At 34.8% G+C, this 20,308-nt stretch overlaps 1 protein-coding gene across 2 annotated transcripts in view; it reads right to left on the reverse strand.

Annotated features, from left to right (window-relative positions):
• The window catches only part of LOC145252442 (sec1 family domain-containing protein 2-like), a 90,555-nt gene that overhangs the window by 23,463 nt on the left and 46,784 nt on the right, over positions 1 to 20,308 (reverse strand). For both annotated transcript variants that reach the window (XM_080111845.1, XM_080111844.1), the window contains 4 exons: positions 18,119 to 18,242; positions 12,043 to 12,164; positions 11,513 to 11,734; positions 7,488 to 7,587 (listed from right to left, as the gene is read on the reverse strand). In XM_080111845.1, coding sequence (XP_079967971.1) covers positions 7,488 to 7,587; positions 11,513 to 11,734; positions 12,043 to 12,164; positions 18,119 to 18,242 — 568 coding nt within the window. The remainder of the gene's footprint in view (positions 1 to 7,487; positions 7,588 to 11,512; positions 11,735 to 12,042; positions 12,165 to 18,118; positions 18,243 to 20,308) is intronic.

Raw genomic sequence — 20,308 nt, forward strand, 5'->3', positions numbered from 1 at the left:
AGAGAGAGAGAGAGAGAGAGAGAGAGAGAATGAATAAATGACAAAAGACTATATTCCAAAGTTCATGATGTTGGCCATCTTATAATTTATTCCTTTAATTCAGTTAACATTTACAATTTTTGACAGTAAAAAAGTATGGATTTACTTTTTTGGATTTTACCGTCATTGGATACTTTACACTTCACCAGACTATCCATTCACGTGAAATCACTTTTTTCTTCACCATATTCCCTCTGCTTCACTTTTTATTATCAAGTAAGATCTTTGACTTACTGGCAGTTTCATTAAATACTTTTGTGTGCAAAATCCGATCCCGCATTTTGCTAATTCCTACCCTCTGATGAGAAGGAAAGTATTTCTTCGAAACTCCGCAGATTAAGGACTATCCACTTATTAAGTGTTTCCTTTTCAGATTAAATATGTTTTTAACTCTTTTTCAAAGTGTTTTTTAACATGTTTTATTAACTATTTGCTCTTATTATAAGCTCTATCTTCTATTTGGTTTTATCAAGCTTTTACATCTGATTGAGATTACTTTATAAATATTAATTCTTTAATATTTATAATATACTTTAGTTTTACCATCTTGGATCATTTTGGTAAATTTAATTGTAATTTATATATATACACACACACTTTAATGATTTTCTTGAACATATTCCAAGAGTAACATTTTTCCAGTTATAGCAGGATAGACAATACTATAAATAATACAATACCAAATATAAAGAAAGTGCTCAATACTATTGCAGAGCAAATATATATTTTTTTTTTATTACCATTTTATCTTCTTAGTTACACATGTTTCAGTTACGGAATCGTATCAACGATTCAGCAACTTTGTCGAACTTTAACAGAAGTGGTTATTATGATTTGGAAAAACGATATTAGAAGAAGACGAAGAAAAAAGGGGGGGGGGGTCAATTCTGATTTTACAACATTTAAATTTTAAGATTTAATAATTAAATAAACATCGAAAAGGAGTGAAATAGAGTTTAAAAACTTCAGCCAGACACGGATCGGAGATAAGAGAGAAAGAGAGTGGAAAAGAATAAAGAAAGAAGAAAGGAGTAACTAAGCAGATAAAACGGTAATAAAATAAAATATGTATATATATATACATATAAGTCCAATTCACAATTTTTGGCAACAACTTCAGCCCCTGTCCCATTGACGAAATGTTGCATTTCTCTACCTTTTCTACAAGTACTTTAACGGTGAATGCTCTGACGAACTGCAAGCACTTGTGCCCCCCTCGACATAAATACCCCCGACAAACCCGACAAGCAGTACAACCCCACCCCTTCACAGTAAAGATCCCTAGATGTAAGAGAGCCTTCTACTCTAGTTTCTTCCCCAGGACAGTTAGACTTTGGAATTCCCTGCCGAGTCCCTGCTTCCCCAACCGTACTGACATGCAGAAGTTCAAGTGTAACCTGAACCAACATCTTGCTGCCCAACTTCCTACACAGTACCTCTGATGCCCATGTCCCTGATAGTAGCCCCCTACAACAAAGTGGCAATATGCCTTGTTTGGGGTGAAAATGTAATAAAAAAAACAAATTAAAAAAAACAAACGCATTCTTTTATTTTCTCACAAGAGTATATGTTACAGATTTGTTTCGTTAGCAATCTTGAACAAACAGTAAAAATATGTTATCACTGTATTTTTGAATGTAGCAAACTCTTCAGACACAATCTTTACATGTTGCAAAAAGTCAAAATCTAAATAAATAAATAAAAAGATGGAAACCTAACCAACAACAAGAATTACACCCTCAACATCAGAGGTATGATAATAATATTTATCTATATATGTATTACAAAAGATTGGAATCACATCGGTTTCAAATCCAAACAAAATTACTCTCCTTTACTGGATTCCAGTAAAGAGATTCTCTTTTGTTTGGATTTGAAACCAATGTTGTTTTGATTTTCTGTAAAACATATATATCTTAGGAAAAAAACCTATATCTATCTATATAAAAGCCAAGTACGTCCAAGGATGGAATACTGTTGCCATATCTGGGCAGGAGCTGCTAAAAACAGCCTATCCTGCCTTGACAGAGTACAAAATAGACTTCGTGGCTTAGTGGGGGATGCCCTTTTCTCTACCCTGCAACCTCTCTCCCACAGAAGAGACGTTGCGAGCCTATCCTTGTTTTATCATTTCCATGGCAGGTGCTCGTCTGAACTCCAATCTCTGGTCCCTCCTCGCCAATCTTTCACGAAAAACACCCGTCTAGCTGAAACCACTGTCAAAAATTTCCCCCACTTTATATCTGTGCCTAAATCAAAAGCTTCTTTCTTAGAACTGCACGCCTGTGGAACTCTGTTCCGTCTGCCTGCTTCCCACCGGACTACAACTTGGATGTCTCCAAGTCCAACGTTAACAAATTCCTAATGAACCGCCCCCTTAAGTAAACACTTATCAAATCTCCACACTAACGTAATGTACTTGCAATAACCCTTATCCCTGAGTGGCTTCCGGGCCTTGATAAGTGATGATCACTGTGTAAAAAAAAAAAACCTTAGGGAAACAAATGTTAATCAGCTCAGCTTTAGAATAATATATAGTTATATATCCAAAATCTATTAAGTTTTTATTCATTTGTCTCCCCACGAGGGCAGAGTTAAGCAAAAGGTCAGTTTTTGATGTTGAGAAAATTCAGTTAGTCCAAAAGAGACGTTTTGGATTTGGAAAAAAACTTTAAATTGACTTAGTCTAGAAAGATTATTCCTTCGCTGACAGAAGACATAAAAGATGACATGTTGCACCAGAACAGATACTACATTAAAATGTACTATAAAAATCTATAAATATTAGTCAATACAGACACTTCCTAACCCAAATGAATAACAATGATATTTTTTTCTAAATTTTAATAAGGTGAATTGTAGACATCATAGCTATTTCAGTTAGAATAAAACAAATAAGAAAAAAAAAAAGAAAAGAAAAAACGGTTGTCTGTCTCGATGGCAAACAATAGATTCAGTTTCTTTTCCTCTTCCACAGTGAACGTGACATCAGCATGCAAACTAACTGATGTCTCTGTTGCTCTAGGAATGCCAAGGTCGTTTGCAACTAAACAGTGTGAAGGTCGTTTGAAATTATCAAGCACAAAGGGAGATAACTGAGAATAACAGCAAAAAACCACAGGAAACTTTGCATATTTTTACTGCAATGTGTCTGCACGCAAACTGCCGACATTCATGGAGCGTTAACAACAACGTAGGCGGCCGCGACGGGGGGGGGGAGTACACAGTAAGAAAGGGGAGGTCTGTTTGCGGATAACACAACAAGAAATTCACAGAACTTTCATCTTTTATAGTCGATTTACTTTGAAGCTAATAAAAAAAAAGAACAAATTTTGAAAATTAGAAGCGATGACATTTACAAAATTTTACAACAAATTCAAAACAGAAGTTGCATTTCAGAAGGTCAGCTTAACTTGCAGAATTTAATGCAATAGATTTATGGTTAAGAACAAGATTAGCAGGATTCAATTAGAATCTCTAAGATCATAAACTAATTTAACTTGTAATGAATGTGGACAGGTTTGTCGCAGTGGTGGTGATGATGATGATGATGATGATGATGATGTCAGTTTTAGAAGTTACCAATAAAGTTACAAATGCACAAAAGTTTTGGATTCTGGTTTGCATCAGATGAGGAGGGATTTGTAAACTTAAATCTGAAAATCTCAGCGGAAGTGTTTGGTTGTTTTATTTTATGGCATTTCAATCCTTTTTATTATTTATTTAATGCCGATCCAGTAATTTTGGAAAATGTTTTTATGCTTCAAGTTCTTTATATCTTAAAATATTTATGCATGATTCTTAAAAAATGTTTTCATTTTTGATTTCTTAGACTATGAACTGAGTTTTGCAAAAGAAAAAAAAAACATCATTGCTTTGTACATTTTAGATCCCAAAACTGGGATTTTCAGAAGACTGATCTAGTAGCAGCAGATGGACAGTATAAGCAGATGTGTGGCAAATAGACTTTGATGATATGACCATGCTGAAAGAACAGGAGATAATTCTTGTATCAGAGGATGTAGAACAGTTAAGGTAGCAGGTCCAGTTCATGGGGAAGGCTAAAGAAAATATGGAAAAAAGTGATAAGGATGGATTTGAAAGAGGGATAAATAAAGACCTGGCCAGAGATAGGTCAGTTTGGAAGTCAGTGGTGCATTTAAAATAAGATTTCATGGAAAAACATGCACTTCAGCTGCACCTGAGATGAGACCATACCATAGTAGGCAATTAGACGCATCTTGTGATATTCAACTTCAACAACTGTAGGATGCCAAAGATTAGCTCAAGTTGTTTTACATCCTATCAACAATTTTTTTTAATTATTTAACACGAAAGCAATATTTATTGCCAACAATTCATTGAACATAAGTTGTTATTTTACTTAGGGAGAGGTATGACAATTCGATCTGTAGTGGAATGGGGACATAAATGCTGCCAAGACTAAACTGGTTTCCTTCAATAATTACGAGAAACCTTCTCTGCCACCAATAGCAATCATCAGTGACTCCCTGTCTTAGAGTACATCTTTCAAACTGCTTGGCCTAACGTTCACAGGAAACATGAGTTGGAACAATTATATTGAAAACATTGCCAGGGCCGCTGCGAAAAAGGTAGGCTCTCTCTACCGTGCTAGAAAACTACTGACATCTGAAAGTATCCTGTACCTCTATAAGGCCACCATTCGCCCATGTATGGAGTATTGTTGTCACATTTGGGCTGGTGCATCTGCTGCTAGTCTCTCACTCCTAGACAAGGTTCAAAAGAGAGTCGCCAAGCTGATAGGCCCTGAACTGGCATCAAAGCTTCAGCCTCTGTTCCATCGACGAAACGTTGCATCCCTCTGCCTGTTCTACAAGTATTTTAATGGTGAATGCTCTGACGAACTGGAGACACTTGTGTCCCTACGACGTAGACACCCTCGACAAACCCGACAGGCAGCTAAATCCCACCCCCACACAGTAGAGATCCCTAGATGTAAAAGATCTTTATAATCCAGTAGTTTCTTCCCCAGAACCGCTAGACTCTGGAATTCCATTCCTGGTCCCTGCTTCCCTAACTGTACTGACATGCAGAAGTTCAAGTATAACGTGAACCAAAATCTTGCTGCCCAAATCCCAACATAGTGCCCCAGCAGTTGCTGCCCCTGATAGTAGCCTCCTACACCAAAGTGGCAGTGTGCCTTGTTTGGGGTGAAAATGTAATAAAAAAAAATTTTTTTTTAATTTAAAAAATCCATTCAAATTGAAGCTTGGCTTGGACATTCTAAAGTTTGCGTTGTTTTTTAAAAAAAAAAGGTGCACTGTAAAATCGGTTCTCTCAATCACTCTGAACACTTTTATCGCACTCGGTGCTATTCTCTATCTCTACAAATCTACTATTAAACCATGCATGGGGTATTGCTGCCATTATTTTTTTAAGGGTTCTTGATAAGGTGCAGAAACATATCTGTAATTTGATTGGTCCCATACTTTTTTTTTTTTAGATGTGATGTTGCTAGTCTCAGTCTTTTTTATAAATACTAATATTGCAAGTATTCATCAGAATTGTCTTATTTCCAGCTTCCTTTGTTCCAGCTTGTTTTATTTATTTATTTTTTTTTTTACTCATATTCACCCCTGAGAAAGCATACCGCCACTTAGACGTAAGGGGATGCTATTTGGGGCCATGTCTAGGAAAGATTAACAGGATATTTGTTTATGTTACATTTAAACTTCTGCATATCGGTACATCCAGGAAAGCAGGCAGCAGGAAGGGAATTCCAAAGTCTAGCTGTTCGAGGGAAGAAACTATTAGAATAGAAAGCTTTCTGGCATTTAGGGACAACAACAGTGAAGGGGTGAGATCTTATTGCTAAGCGGGTTTGTTGGGGATATGTACGTCGAGGGGGTACAAGTGAAAGGAGTTCATCAGAACACACTATTAAAATATTTGTAAAACAGGCACAGTGATGCAACATTCCAGTGATGAGACAGGGGCTAGAGCTTCGTTGATAAAGCGGGAGCGATTAGATTGACAACTCTTTTTTGGACTTTATCTAAGAGGGAGAGGCTAGTGGTAGATTCACCAGCCCATATGTGGCAACAATACTCCATGCATGGGTGAATGGTGGCCTTGTAAAGGTACAGGATATTCTCAGGTGTGAGTAGTCTTTTAGCTCGATAGAGGGAACCCACCTTCTTTGCAGCAGCCTTTGCAATGTCCTTTATGTATTTTTTCCAGTTCATATTACCTGCATATGTAAGGCCGAGGAGTTTGAAAATAGAATTCTCAGGTAGGGTGCTATTTGTCATGGATATAGACAGTTGGAGAGGTGTCTTGTAATTGTTAAAGGAGAGCAGCTTAGTTTTACTAGCATTAAATGTTACCGTCCATTTACGTCTCCATTCCACTATAGTCTGGAGGTAATTTTCTAATGATTCTGCCATTGTCTTAGATTTATGTACATCTGTTCTTTCCTCATCATTGCACTAGAGCATTGTATCATCAGCAAATACATCCATCTCAGACACAGTATTATCAGGGAGGTCGTTTATGAATACCAGGAATAATAATGGTCCAAGGATCAACCCCTGAGGCACTCCCATATCAATGTTATGCTGCTTGGATGTACGTCCGTCAATGACAACCTGTATGCTTCTATTGTCTAAGAAGGATCTAATTATATTTAGTATACGTCCAGTTATACCGTATGACTTAATTTTCATTAGCAGCCCTTTATGCAAGACTTTGCCAAAGGCCTTGAATATATCAAGGGCTACAGTACACGATAAATGCATTCAGAGATGACTGTTAAAATATCTGCAGTAGAACGACATTGCCTGAATCCATACTGTTTGCCAGATTAATTAAGGTCTCAAAGATTTTAACGAAGAGTCGGAGGAAACTAATATGGCGATAATTGAAAGGGTCTGTTCTTTCACCTGAATTCTTGTACACTGGTACCACAGAGGCCATCTTACAGCTATTAGGGAAGCAAGATTCAGCAAGGCATTTATTATAGAGCTTGGAAAGTATGGCGGCTAGCTCAGCTGAACATTTCTTAATTAGTATAGCAGAGATGAGATCAGGCCCACACGCCTTTGAGGTGTCTAAGTTTTTTATGATATCGTGAACATGAGAAGGAGTGATTTTTACATCATCTAATTTGGCTTTAGTTGTAAAGTCTAGTAGTCTTCACCCACTATTCTGATACTTCATTATAAGACACATTCAGATTCTAGTAGTTTTTTTCCACAAATTGCAGCCTTGTAGACCTCCCTCTGCTGATCATTTTCCTCCTACCTATAGCCTTATTTTTTTTAAGTTTTTTTTTTTTAAAGTTTGGTTTTTTAATATTTTTTTGCAATAGGCATCTCATATCTTTATATCAAGTGACTTCATGCTTTGTCTGGAGCGATTTTCATTAAGAAAAAATGGGGGGGGGGGTGAAATTTAAAATTGCATACCTGTAATCCTCGTTCTTCTTTTGCCCACAAAAAGCGATCTTTTCCCGCAAGCGAATAACAGAAAAGGAGGAGACACCAGACGTCATCTAAACTGTACAACCTGATCAACAACAAAATTATTTTGTGAAAAACGATTTTATTTTAAAAGATTTTTTCATGATATAAAAACAAAAATATTTTCATGGTATAAAAACAAAAATAGTTCCAAATTTGCAAAAGAAAATTATAAAATGTGAAACAGAATTAAATAAATTTTTCAAAAGTATTTATTTTCATCTTAAAAAAAAAAACCTTTTAAAATAATTTTTCCAAAGAATTTTTTAAATTTGATCTTTAAAAAAAATAAACTTTTAAAAATAATTTTGCAAAAGAATTTCTTTTAAATTTGACCTTAAAAAAAAAAAACCTTAAAAAACTAAAACTAAAAAACAAACCTTAAAAAAAAACTAAAACTTAAAAAAAACTAAAACTTAAAAAAAACTAAAACTTAAAAAAAAACTAAAACTTAAAAAACTAAAACTTAAAAAAAACTAAAACTTAAAAAAAAATAAAACTTTAAAAATAAAACTTTTAAAAAATAAAACTTTTAAAAAATAAAACTTTTAAAAAATAAAACTTAAAAAAAATAAAACTTTAAAAAATAAAACTTTAAAAAATAAAACTTTAAAAAATAAAAAAATAAAACTTTTAAAAAATAAAACTTTTAAAAAATAAAACTTTTAAAAAATAAAACTTTTAAAAAATAAAACTTTTAAAAAATAAAACTTTAAAAAATAAAACTTTTAAAAAATAAAACTTTTAAAAAAATAAAACTTTTAAAAAATAAAACTTTTTTTTAAAGTTTTATTTTTTTTAAACTTAAAAAAAATAAAACTTTAAATAAGAAAAACTTAAAAAAAAATAAAACTTTAAAAAAGTAATAATAAATATAATCGACAAAAGAGAAATTTATTGCACGATCGTAAAAAAATTGTTACAACGGGGGCATGAGAATGTTGGCGCTGTTGCAAAAACAGAAAAACAAAAAAAGACTTAGGTGCTATCAGCTAGAAATGAAACCAAAAGTAAAACTTTTTAAGCCAAAAAAAAAAAAAGAAAAAAAAATGACAGGCATGAACTACATAACACGAGTTCACACCTGTCATTTTTTTCTGATGTTAATAAGCAAATGCTTTTATTGATGGGCCTACGAAACCACCTATGTTATATCATCGCAAATTTAGCTATTTAAAACAAAAGAATGTAACTAAAGATTCGCGCATGTGCGATTTGCAATCCGTGTTGAAAGCAAAGTTTTTTTTATATTTTTGTCCGAGAGATCACTCTTTCTAACAATGCTGCACTTGTGCATGTCTGACGCGAATAAGACAAGTTTTTAGCGGGCATACGAACACACACAAACACACAGATGTGTGAGATTTATTTAATAGATTTTTCCCTTCAATGTAAACATTGTGTAAATTTGAATTGAAATTTGTAATTTTAAGAAGCCAATATAACGCAGATTTTTTAAAAATAAACATTTATTTAAAATCAACTGTTTTCATCAGGCATAGAAACAGTTTGCGTTTTTTCTTTTACTTTTTCCTTTCTCATGGTATGGTGTCACTGGAAAAGTAAACTGTGTGATCTTTAACGACGATTTCACATGAGCCACGTGGCCATCCTGTTTAGAACATTTTTTTAAAAAATCACCGTTAAAGATCGCATGGTCCATATTTACTGAGAGAACTCATTTTTGATGATAGATAATATCATATAATAAAAAAATGAAACAATGACGAACTAAGTTTAAAAAGTGTATCCAAAGAAGGAGAATTTCTAGTGTATGATTGAAGAGTGGGAGTAAATCTTTTTTAGTGAGTAAAAGTAACTTCTACTAAATATGACTATTTTGAGTAAGTCAGGTTGGACAGAATAACTGTAGGAAATTCTGAAACTAAACTAAAGTTACAATTAATTTATGGAAACATGCATTAATTATTGGCAGGAAGTGTGATCATAATCAAAATTTATGTAGTGTCTCTGTTTATAGTCCTATGGTGATTAAGGGAGGAAAAAAAATAACTTTACTTTATTATATATATAAATATATATATATATATATATATACAGGGTGTTCCAAAAGTCTTGGGCACATTTTGACATTGAATATCTCTAAAACTAAAAAACATATCTGGTATATTTTGGTATAGCCTTACAAAAAACTTAATGGCACCGCTTTCATCTTACTAACATTCACAATTAAGCAGTTATGCGGACTTGGAATGTTCCCAAGACTTTTGGAACACCCTGTATATTATTATTAAATATTATTTAACGTGCATAAAAGTATACCTATGGATACGCGTGTTTCTCGCTTTTAGCCTTCGTCAGCACAGGTCAGGATCGAAACATGCGTGTCTACTTTTATGCATGTAAAATTATATTTAAGAATATAAATAAATAAATATGTCCCATAAAAAAATAAGGGCAATCTATTCATATATACAGGAATAACAATAAGAGCTTATAGCTCTTAAAAACAAAAAAAAAAAACGCTAAGGTAGGAGTGGCATGCAATAAGTAATGTCCCTGACCCACTTCCCATAGCAGGAGAGCAACGAAACTTGGCACAGTTATTAGTCTTTCTCTACATAGGAACCACCCACAGTTATGCTCCCATCGTTTGATGCAGCTCTGGAGACCGTTTTTGTAGAATACCCCAGGTTGGTCCTCCAACCACGACCTGACTTCAGAAATCAAGGCTGCATCACTGGGGAAATGCTTTCCTTTCAAAAACAACTTCATGGCTGGGAAGAGGGTTAAAGGTCAGTAGAGTAGGGAGGATGGAGGAGGATTTCATAACCACACGCCCGTGCTTCTGATCTGGCGACATGCGGGTTGTGGACCGAAGCGTTGTCCTGCAGGAGGAGGGTACCTTTGCTGATCTTGCCCTGCCTCTTGATTTTGATAGCTTCCCTTAATTTCCTCAAAAGTGAAGCATAATAGGCTTCTGTAATTGTGGTACCCTTTGCCAGGAAATCTATCATCACTACTCCATCCTGGTCCCAGAAGACTGTGAGCATGACCTTGCCAGCGGAGGGCTGCACTCTTACCTTCTTTGGAGGTGGTGAGTTCAAGTGCTTCCACTGCATTAACTGGGCTTTGGTCTCTGGATCATAGTGATGGACCCAGGTTTCATCTTGTGTAATCAGTCATTTGAAAAACTCATCTTCTTGACACATCTCCAAATTCATCCTTGAGCATTCAACGCGTTCTCGCTTCTGGAATGGTGTGAGCAACCTGGGAATCCATCTGGCATATGCATATGCAAATGGTCATGAATGATAGTTTCCACAGACCCTGTACTAATCTTGACTTCTTGGGCTATTTGTCGAATAGTAATGCGCCGATTTTCCAAAATGGCAGCCTCAACTTGACAGACAGATGCCTCATCAATGGCAGAAGGTGGGGGGGACCAGGTCTGGGAGCTATTTCCACAGACTTCCGGCCATGTTTGAATTCACGATACCAACGTTTCACAAGGTCATATGATGGGGCATTATCACCATAAGTTTCTTTCATTTCATCAAAAGTCTTCTGTGATTTGCGTCCTTTCAAATACAAAAAACCAGATCACTGCTCGACATTCAACAGGCTCCATTTCACACCTGACTCAGTTCAAACACCTGTAAAACAGAAACCACAATTAGTTCAGAGCTGTAATTTGCCACATAACCCGTAGAGATATAAATCATTGCACATGCAAAATTTCAGCTAGATCAGACAACTGAAAGTGGGTCAGGGGAATTACTTATATCCCCTCGTAGCGGAAAATAAAATAAAACAACAGTGTTTCGAAGTTGTTAATACCGCTAAAAAATGCCAATAACAAAATCTTAACTTATATATTTATAGCAAGCTGAGTGGCTTCCGGGCCTTGATAAGTGGTGACCACCGTGTAAAAAAAAAAAAAAAAAAAAATATTTTCATGAGGGTGTTAAAATGTTAAAATAAAATCAGAATTTGTTTTTCCGTCTTACCTTTCCCGAGGAGTTTTATGTTGTTGACTTTGACACATGCAAAGGATTTCAGAAATTTCGTTGAGCGGGGAGACACTTTTCTCTGCCGTTGTTTGTAATAAGACTTTCTCCATTGCTTGAAAATGTGTAAACTGACTGTTGGATGGATGTTTGGCTAATTGCACCAGCGCCAACGCAATTTGGATGCTGCTCAAATGCGGCTGCATCACTTTATAGCGACCTCTGTGTGCGGAAACAATAGATGAATAATTATACAAATATAAAATTTTAAAATTAAAAATTAATACAAAGCAAAATAAAAATAACAGAACTTTAGAGTAACTTTAACAAAACATTTCTAATAAATTAAAATTCAAAATAACTTAAAACTTAGAAATTATTAATTACACTGAAAAACAAATTAATAAATATATATATATATATGCATGTACATTTATATTAAAAATTAAACAAATGAAGATTAATTATAAATACAAGAAAAATATACATGATATACAAGATATACAAGATAGTATATAAATTTTACTTACTTGAATAAATTAAGTGTTGCTTTTAAATTCTCGTGAATATTACGATTTTTAGACACTTTGACGGGAAGCTTTTCTTGTACTGCTGCTTCAAGAAGTCGATGATTGACTTCTGACAATGCATCCTGAATAAAAAAAATGAATGTGGTTGATAATGGTTTTTCCATGAAAAAGAAATTAAATATTTTTTTTTGTTTGTAAATTTTTTAGATCAAGAATGATAATTCGTATTATTTAAATTATTTTGATTATTGTTCTCATCTTGAGTGTTTTTCGTTCAATTCTCAGTGTCGGTGACACTCAAAATACAATTGCAAATTATGTAAGACTTTTACTCATGCCTACAGAACAAAAGCATGCTCCCTTTGCAATTTTTACTCCTCATAGAATGTGAGAACTAAAGGACAAAATAAAGGAAACAAAAATTATGAAATTGCCGAAAGTAAATCCAGATGTCAATTTTTACAGTCTATAATTCATTTATTGTTTCATCCCAAAGCAACATCACAGTTCTCCATCAAACATCATGCCAGATGTAGCACCAAAAAAGGAATCAGCATCATGGAAGAATGATGAAGAAAACAAAAAATCCAAATCCGGGTGTACCTCACGAGTCGATCCTTGGGCGTTTATTATTCCTGGTATTCATAAATAACCTCACTGATAAAATTGTTTTTGAGATGTGTATATTTGCTGATAACACCACGCTCTATGACAGGCACAAAGGGAAAACAAATGAATACATATCTAAGGCCATGACGGAAACCCGAGAGGAAAACCTCCAGTCTGTAGAGGAATGGGGACAAAAATGGATGGTCACATTCAATGCTGCCAAGACTAAACTTCTTTCCTTTAATAATTACAAGAAATCTTCTCAACCACCAATAGCTATGACTAATGATACATTACCTGAAAGTACTTCGTTCAAACTTCTCGGCTTAATGTTCACAGGGAACACAAGTGGGAACAGTTTCATCGAGGGCATTGCCGCAGCTGCTGCAAGGAAGGTGGGCTCTCTCTAACGTGACAAAAAGTTACTTACGCCTGAAAGTATCCTGTACCTCTATAAGGCCACCATTCGCCCATGTATGGAGTATTGTTGTCATATTTGGGCTGGTACATCTGCTACTAGTCTCTCGCTCCTGGACAGGGTTCAAAAGAGAGTTGGCAACCTAAAGACACCCTCCCCTCCCCTGCTGTTTACCATTTTTCTTTGTTGACTCCTGCTGATCATCTGGTGCATTTGTGATATTTTCGATAACATATATGTTGGTTCTATTTCATCTTTATATAATTTTTCTCTGACGGCCATTTATAAAAATTCGGCAATGTTCAGAGCCTTACATTGTTCATTTTTTTTTTATACGATAAACCCGCATTTACATTCAGATGCGGATGTGTATCACTCATTAGCAACCATTTTTACATCAACTCACAAAGATTCTTTATTCAGCTCACTTGAAAGCGAATCAAATCAGGGGACATTCGTTTTCTTGCTCGTAACGTCACAGTGAGACTTTCTTCTCTTGCATATACCTCAACCCACCCTTTCTCTCTCAAAACATTGATAATGCGGTTAAGAGTCAGCAGCTGGACTTGGTGAATAGCTTTCTGCCGTTGAGTGTTTTATTGTTATTTTTAACGTGATGAAACGTTTTTAATTGTCATATTTTATCATCATATTGTCGTTTATTTTTATGCCATTTTGAAAAAATAAAAACAATAAGATTCTGCCATATTATGGTACACGGATTTTAGAATCAATTTATGAAAACCAAATATGATACGATGAAATCTTAATTGCGTAGTATGCAAATAAAGCACATATTGGGCTCTTATACTACAACTGAGCATTTTGGTTCATCTTCTAATATATAAAAGGCAAAATGTGTGTGTGTGTGTATATTTGTGTTTGTATGTCTCACAAAAAGTTCCCACACACACGACAGATCCTCAAGAGATCAGTATCATTTTTTAAGCTAAATGTCTTGGACAACAAATATCAAAAAATTGGCTAAAAACATTTCTTCACCCTCAACTGGACAGTTTTGTACAAGGAGGAGTTACTTTTACACTGACATTTTTGCAAAGTCATTTGTGCTTGCAATGACTAGCCTTAATTTGAACAGCAGCGAAGTCGTATGTCATGGTCGTCGTAGGCGTTAAGTGGTTTTCTTTTTTTCACCTTTTCCTTCTTCACGTTACAGGTTCGAGCCTGCCTGCCTATTCCTACCACTTTTTTTGTTTTTCTTATTACATAATGGGATTTTTTTCCTTTGAAAACAAAAACTGAATTATTTTACCGTTCGCTTAAATTTTTTTTCTTTTTTTTTTTCAACACCTCTCTCCACCCAGGCTGCGTCTATTTTTTTTTTTTTAGTTGTACTGACTCCTTACTACACCACCTCTCCACACCTGGGCAACGCCAGGTACCCCCGCTAGTCTACTATATATAAACAAGTTGTATTCACTATATTAACACAAAATGACTTAGACATTCCTACGATGCATGCGGCAGTCAAAATATTCATAACTTTCAACCTTAAGTCGGATCCACAACGTTCCTCCAGTTTCTTTCTGTTGCAATCAAATCTCGATTTAGTTTCTCCCAGTTCATTTTTATTTTTTTCCTTTTCTATTTTTTCCATCAGAAGTTCATTGGAGCATTTGGCTAGCAATTCTCTCTGAAGCCAATCTTAGGATATGTCCGAGCTAGCCTAGACATCGTTTGCAGATTATTAATGATACTACCTATTGGTTAGTGTAGTTTCTGATTTCTTGGTCGATAATTCGATCAATTCATTTGATTTCTAGAATCTTTCTCATGAACATGAAATTAAATGCATCTAATTTCTTTTATTGAATGATTTGGAGATGCAAAGTTCCGCTTCCACATAGCAGTAGACAAGTCGTTGCGGTTATAAAATCTTAATTTAGATCTGAGAGTAAATTTTTGTTTCTTCAGATCTTGTAAAGCTGATTAAATGCTGTTGAGGCCTTACCTCTTCTATACTGAGACTCATACTCCCTTCCTTGCTTATGGAGCTTCCTAAGTAAGTAAAATTGTCAAATATAGCTATTTCTTTTTGGTTGATAAAACGTTTGTAAGATGCTGATGTGTCCCACAAGCATATTTTGAGTTTCATTAGCATTAGTATAGATAACAATGTTTTCTACTTCTTTTCTCATCAGAATTTGCTATATTTAAAAACAAATTTTTTTTTAAAATCTGTATGATGTACATACCCATGACATAATGAAAATGTCATATTCTAAAAATCATATAAATTGATCAAGTAGTTTTATTTTTTAATAAGAAAATCAAATTATTTTATGAGTAAGCAAAAAGAGATTATCTCTCATCGTCAGCTTGAAGAAACAAGAACAGATAACTCCACAATAATTCAAATTTGCAAGCTTTACCTTGTAATGCCTATGATTTCCCATAAATTGCTTAAAATTGTTTAAAAATTATTTTCTTTATAAAAATAAAATTACTTGATCAATTTACATATTTTTGGAATATGATATTTTTGTTCCGTCATGGGTATGTACATTATAAATATTTTTTTGTATTTTTGTTTTTTAATATTGGGGCAATTCTGGACAAGAACCTTTTTTTATTGTCAAAGCCAAAGATTTATTTGACTCTGACCTCAGAATTTTAAACGATCAAACTGACTCCTAAAGTGAGGAATTTTTTATTTTACTGTGACTAAGACTCGGACTTCGTTTTGCTTTTTCTTTCCATCACAAATACATACGAGGGGCGTGCAATAAGTAATGCCTCTGACCCACTTTCCATAGCAGTAGAGCAATGAAACTTGGCACAGTTATTAGTCTTTCTCTACATAGGAACCACCCAGAGTTATGCATTTCTCCCATCGTTTGATGCAGCTCTGGAGACCGTTTTTGTAGAACACCCCAGGTTGGTCCTCCAACCACAACGTGACTTCAGAAATCAAGGCTGCATCATCTGGGAAACACTTTCCTTTCAAAAACAACTTCATGGCTGGGAAGAGGTGAAAGTCAGAGGGTGCAAGGTCAGGAGAGTAGGGAGGATGGGAAAGGATTTCATAACCACACATCCGTGCTTCTGATCTGGCGACATGCGAGTTGTGGACCAAAGTGTTGTCCTGCAGGGGGAGGGTACCTTTGCTGATCTTGCCCTGCCTCTTGATTTTGATAGCTTCCCTTAATTCCCTCAAAAGTGAAGCATAATAGGCTCGTGTAATTGTGGTAGCCTTTGCCAGGAAATCTGTCATCACTACTCCGTCCTAGCTAGAAGACCAAGAAAGTATATTTTAATTTCACGTACGGCCCCAAAAGCAACCTCATGTTTTTATTTTTATTCTTTCTTTACATTGCGTCTTCTGTGATTGAGACGTCCTATTTATTACAAAGGAGGATAGAAGGTGATACCATACGACGAACATTAAATTAGCGTCTATATACTATAATGCTATTTTTACTTAGTTCATACTAGTTATCTCCCTTACATAATCGTCTGGAATTCTCATAGCGCTGATATTACGGTATTAATATATAGATTGGGATGAAGTAGTTTTGAAAGCCAAGGGAGATAATTATAAATAATTCAAACATTTGCAAATTTTTTTTTCCCCCTTTATTAAGCCACTAGCTTAATAAAAGGGAAAAAAAGGAGGGGAAAAAAGCGTTGCCCGGGTGTTTGGAGGTATGTGTGGTTTTGGGTAAATGAAAACTCCAAGGGGATGGGGTTAAAATAAAAAAAAATGTTTTGGTAGGTAAGTATGAGGATCGAATCGGAACCCTTGAGGCAAAATTGTAAATTAAAGTGTGAAAAAAAAAACGTGCGACGTTAACCATTGCACCACCGTGACATACCAACGGAAATGTATTTGAATTTATTTAATTACTTAGATTTGGCAGGTGCACGTTTTAATGACTTAATGAGGTCAACTGTTGACTGCAGAGTAGCATTTCATTTACTGCGGAACGCGGGGGTAGGGGAAAACCGGAAAATGCCGCCAGAATTAATTATAGGAAAAGGCTTAATCCACATGCGGTGAGCGAAAACTGTTGAATATTTATCTTCCCAAAGTCGAGCAAATTAAATAGACAGGCGAGCTCCGTTGACAACTGTGAGATATTACGATTTACATGTGATATAAAAAGTTTTAAAAAAAAAGCCTTTTGTAGACATACAGAAAAAGTCAACACACATACATACATACAGACATTCGGGACAAGATCAAAGTGTAGTATCTGTTCTTCAGATGCTGCACTTCCATTTCTTGTTCTCTTTCCGTGGAGCATTAGTCCTTCACGACTGAGACAATTTTTATTTTTGTACCTTTTCTCCACGTTAAAAAACGACCCTGGTGTCTAACTCTGTCCCGTGGGGAGGCATAGTAAATAGGTACATACATTTTCGCTTTTATATTTATAGATGGCCATAAAACCATTAGCAATAGACGGAGGCTACTAAGCAAATTAGAGGATGCATAAAACTTAGGAATATTATGTTAGACAATACAAAACAGCGAAAATATGACAGGGATACATTTTTATTTTGAAGCAGTACGTTCAGGACAGTAGAACACAATGCGAAAGACAATTGTCAGTACATCTCTAGCAAACGTGATTATGCAGAGCGTCCTATGTGAATGTATAGGTTTGGTCTGTTCAGCTGCAGCACAGGGCAGTATTTAAGCATTGCAATGGAGTAACAACCATGAAATAATGTGTAGACAACAGAAGCAACTATTACATCTTAGAAAGTCATTCTTAATATGGGGAGGAGGCATTGGAAAAACTCCAATTCATCACTTGTTAAACTTTTTCATAAATAGAGTTTAAAATCAGCCTTGTACATCATTGTAATGCCTACGAATTCCCATTAACCGCATAAAAATCATTTCCTTTATAAATATAAAACTACTTATCAATTTACATGATTTTTGGTGTACAACGTTTTCTTTCTGTCATGGGTGTCGACATCATGCAGATTTTTCTTTATTTTTGTTTTTTCTTGCGATGGTACTATTAACTAGCACCAAAGTATGCTCTATATAAAAAAGGGGGGGGATCTTTTTACCTTTTGTTTATTGATGACAAGTGTTTCTATAAGTTCTTGTTCATTTTCATCAACGCCAGAAAGAAGGGAACCGGGAGCAACTCCAGACGTATCCAATCGATCAACACAAGTATCCATGGGAGACCTAATTTAAAACAAAAACAAAAAGTGACGATGATTTCAGAATGTGTTTATATTCTATGATTTTTACATTCGTATTTCACATACATATAATTTATTTTTATCTACATACTTTGCGGATCTTACGTACCTGTCCCATGCACAACACATATATAAACAAGATTATGTCCCTTGAACTGCGTGTAATGAGATTAATATATGACAGTCATACTATGAAGATGACCTGCGTGTAATGAGATTAATATATGACTGTCATACTATGAAGATGACCTGCGTGTAATGAGATTAATAAATGACTGTCATACTATGAAGATGACCTGCGTGTAATGAGATTAATATATGACAGTCATACTATGAAGATGACCTGCGTGTAATGAGATTAATATATGACTGTCATACTATGAAGATGACCTGCGTGTAATGAGATTAATATATGACTGTCATACTATGAAGATGACCTGCGTGTAATGAGATTAATATATGACTGTCATACTATGAAGATGACCTGCGTGTAATGAGATTAATATATGACTGTCATACTATGAAGATGACCTGCGTGTAATGAGATTAATATATGACTGTCATACTATGAAGATGACCTGCATGTAATGAGAATGATATATGACTGTCATACTATGAAGATGACCTGCGTGTAATGAGATTAATAAATGACTGTCATACTATGAAGATGACCTGCGTGTAATGAGATTAATATATGACAGTCATACTATGAAGATGACCTGCGTGTAATGAGATTAATATATGACTGTCATACTATGAAGATGACCTGCGTGTAATGAGATTAATATATGACTGCCATACTATGAAGATGACCTGCGTGTAATGAGATTAATATATGACTGCCATACTATGAAGATGACCTGCGTGTAATGAGATTAATATATGACTGTCATACTATGAAGATGACCTGCGTGTAATGAGATTAATAAATGACTGTCATACTATGAAGATGACCTGCGTGTAATGAGATTAATATATGACAGTCATACTATGAAGATGACCTGCGTGTAATGAGATTAATATATGACTGTCATACTATGAAGATGACCTGCGTGTAATGAGATTAATATATGACTGTCATACTATGAAGATGACCTGCATGTAATGAGATTAATAAATGACTGTCATACTATGAAGATGACCTGCGTGTAATGAGATTAATATATGACTGTCATACTATGAAGATGACCTGCGTGTAATGAGATTAATATATGACTGTCATACTATGAAGATGACCTGCATGTAATGAGATTAATAAATGACTGTCATACTATGAAGATGACCTGCGTGTAATGAGATTAATATATGACTGTCATACTATGAAGATGACCTGCGTGTAATGAGATTAATATATGACTGTCATACTATGAAGATGACCTGCGTGTAATGAGATTAATATATGACTGTCATACTATGAAGATGACCTGCGTGTAATGAGATTAATATATGACTGTCATACTATGAAGATGACCTGCATGTAATGAGATTAATAAATGACTGCCATACTATGAAGATGACCTGCGTGTAATGAGATTAATATATGACTGTCATACTATGAAGATGACCTGCGTGTAATGAGATTAATATATGACTGTCATACTATGAAGATGACCTGCATGTAATGAGATTAATAAATGACTGTCATACTATGAAGATGACCTGCGTGTAATGAGATTAATATATGACTGTCATACTATGAAGATGACCTGCGTGTAATGAGATTAATATATGACTGTCATACTATGAAGATGACCTGCGTGTAATGAGATTAATATATGACTGTCATACTATGAAGATGACCTGCGTGTAATGAGATTAATATATGACTGCCATACTATGAAGATGACCTGCGTGTAATGAGATTAATATATGACTGTCATACTATGAAGATGACCTGCGTGTAATGAGATTAATATATGACTGCCATACTATGAAGATGACCTGCGTGTAATGAGATTAATATATGACTGCCATACTATGAAGATGACCTGTGTGTAATGAGATTAATATATGACTGTCATACTATGAAGATGACCTGCGTGTAATGAG

This window comes from Euprymna scolopes, chromosome 29 (genome assembly GCF_053919585.1).
Source record: "Euprymna scolopes isolate OS-2025 chromosome 29, ASM5391958v1, whole genome shotgun sequence".
In the NCBI taxonomy this organism is placed as follows: domain Eukaryota; kingdom Metazoa; phylum Mollusca; class Cephalopoda; order Sepiida; family Sepiolidae; genus Euprymna; species Euprymna scolopes.